Here is a 2,032-nt window from a genome sequence, read left to right on the forward strand (position 1 = left end):
GGCCTTCCGCATCCCCCCCGGAGAGGTGGGGGCACCCGGGGGGGGCTCAGCGGCAGGGCACTTGGAAGGGGCTTGGGGTATCCCTGGGGGCTGGGGGTGTGCGGAGGGGGCACCTGGAGGGGTTTGGGGCACCCCTGGGTGCTGGGGGCATGGGGGAGCACCCAGAGGGGGTTGGGGGCACCCCTGGGTGCTGGGGGTCAGAGGGACATTGGGACCTCAGGGGCCTGGAGGGGTTTTGGGGGGGGACAACACTGAGGACACCCCCAGGGAAGAGGGGGAGGGGACCCCTTGGACAGGGGGGCTGTGGGGGAGGGGCGTGGGCTGAGGGGACCCCAGGGGAGCATGGAGGGGTCCCGCGTGTCCCTTGGGAGGGGACGGGATGTCCCCATGGGGGGGTCTTGGTGTCCCCAGGGAGAGGGGTCCCCTGTGTCCTGTGTGTCCCCAAGGGGAGGGGTCCCTCGTGTCCCCAGGGGGGGTCCTGGTGTCCCCAGGGAGAAGGATCCCACGTGTCCCCAGGGAGAGGGGTCCTACCTGTCCCCCGGGGGATGTCCCCACGGGAGACCCGAGTGTCCCCAGGGAGAGGGTCCTATCTTTCCCCCAAAGTGAGGGTCCTGCGTGTCCCGTGGGGGGTCCAGCGTGTCCCCAGCTGTGCCCCCCCTCCCGGGTCCTGATGCCACCACCGTCCCCCTCCCCTGGCCAGGTGATGTTCTGCACCCTCAACACCCACAAGGTGGACATGGAGAAGCTGCTGGGCGGGCAGATCGGCCTGGAGGACTTCATCTTCGCCCACACCAAGGGCCAGCGCAAGGAGGTCGAGGTCTTCAAGTCAGAGGAGGCCTTGGGTCTCACCATCACCGACAACGGCGCCGGCTACGCCTTCATCAAGGTGACCCCCCCGGGGGGATGCTGTCACACGCCCGGGAAAGCTGGGGGTGCTGGGTGTGGGCCCGGAGCCATCCCGGGGCTGAGGGGGACACGGGGACATCCCGGGTGGTGCCCAAGTCAACCTGGGGATGGGGAAGGAAGACACAAAGGGATGTCCTGGACCATCATGGGGACCCCCTGGGTGGTCCAGGAACACGGTGGTTGTAGAAACACGGTGGGTAGTGGATCTGGGTGGTAGGAACATGGTGGGGTAGTGGATCTTGGGGATGGGTCTGGGTGGTAGGAGCACGGCGGGTGGTTGGGGGGTGGTGGGTCTGGGTGGTGGGTCTGGGTGCCGTGGTCGTGACGGGTGGGTCCCCCCCAGGCGCTCTGTGGCTGCACGGTGAACACCCCCACGCTGGACGGCCGCACCATCCCCATGGTCTTCAAGGACGTGCTGAAGCCGGGGGTGAAGCGCCGCATCCCGGGGGAGGGGCTGCCCTTCCCCCGCTCCCCCGACCAGCGCGGGGACCTCATCATCGAGTTCGAGGTCAAGTTCCCTGACAGGATCCCACCGGCCTCCAAGACCCTCCTGGAGCAGATCCTGCCCGTCTAGCACCCCCTCCCCCCCCTCGGCCCCCCAAACCCACTCTGGGGGGGCTTGGGGTGGGGTTTGAACCTCTTTGGGACCAATCTCGGGGGGTTGGGGGGGTCCTGCTGCCTCCCCCAGGTTCTGGGCTCCTCAAACATCTCCAGGCTTGGGGGGGAGGGGGCTTGGTGTCCTCCCCCCTCCCCCACCCCAACTTGGGGGTCTGTGGGCGGTGGGGTGTCCTCAGCCCCCCATTTTAGAGCTTGGGGGGGGGTCTCTTGTGTCTTTGATGTCCTCAGTCCTTGATGACCACCCCTCTCACCCCCCTGCCCCCATCTTGGGGGTCTGAGGGTGGTGGGGTGTCCTCAGCCCCCCACTTTAGAATTTGGGGGGGTTCTTGGGATGTCCTTGGTGACACCACCCCACCACCCCCCCAATCTTGGGGGTTTGGGGGTGACCCTGACCTCCTGGGTTAAGGCTTTGGGGGTCCTGAGGTGGCCTCGCCCCCCCCACCTTGGAGCCCTGAGGGACCCAGGGTGTCCTCACCCCCCCCTTCCCCCCCCCAGCCAATTCTGGGGG

The 2,032-nt window shown here is 68.0% G+C and overlaps 1 protein-coding gene across 1 annotated transcript in view; it reads left to right on the forward strand.

The window, feature by feature from the left end:
• The window catches only part of DNAJB1 (DnaJ heat shock protein family (Hsp40) member B1), an 11,211-nt gene extending 9,185 nt beyond the window's left edge, over positions 1 to 2,026 (forward strand). The window contains exon 2 of the mRNA XM_014961563.1: positions 1,250 to 2,026. Coding sequence (XP_014817049.1) covers positions 1,250 to 1,480 — 231 coding nt within the window. The 3' untranslated portion in view covers positions 1,481 to 2,026. The remainder of the gene's footprint in view (positions 1 to 1,249) is intronic.
• The last annotated feature ends 6 nt before the right edge of the window (positions 2,027 to 2,032 follow it).

This window comes from Calidris pugnax, unplaced genomic scaffold, assembly GCF_001431845.1.
Source record: "Calidris pugnax isolate Ruff unplaced genomic scaffold, ASM143184v1 scaffold775, whole genome shotgun sequence".
Taxonomy (NCBI): Eukaryota; Metazoa; Chordata; class Aves; order Charadriiformes; family Scolopacidae; genus Calidris; species Calidris pugnax.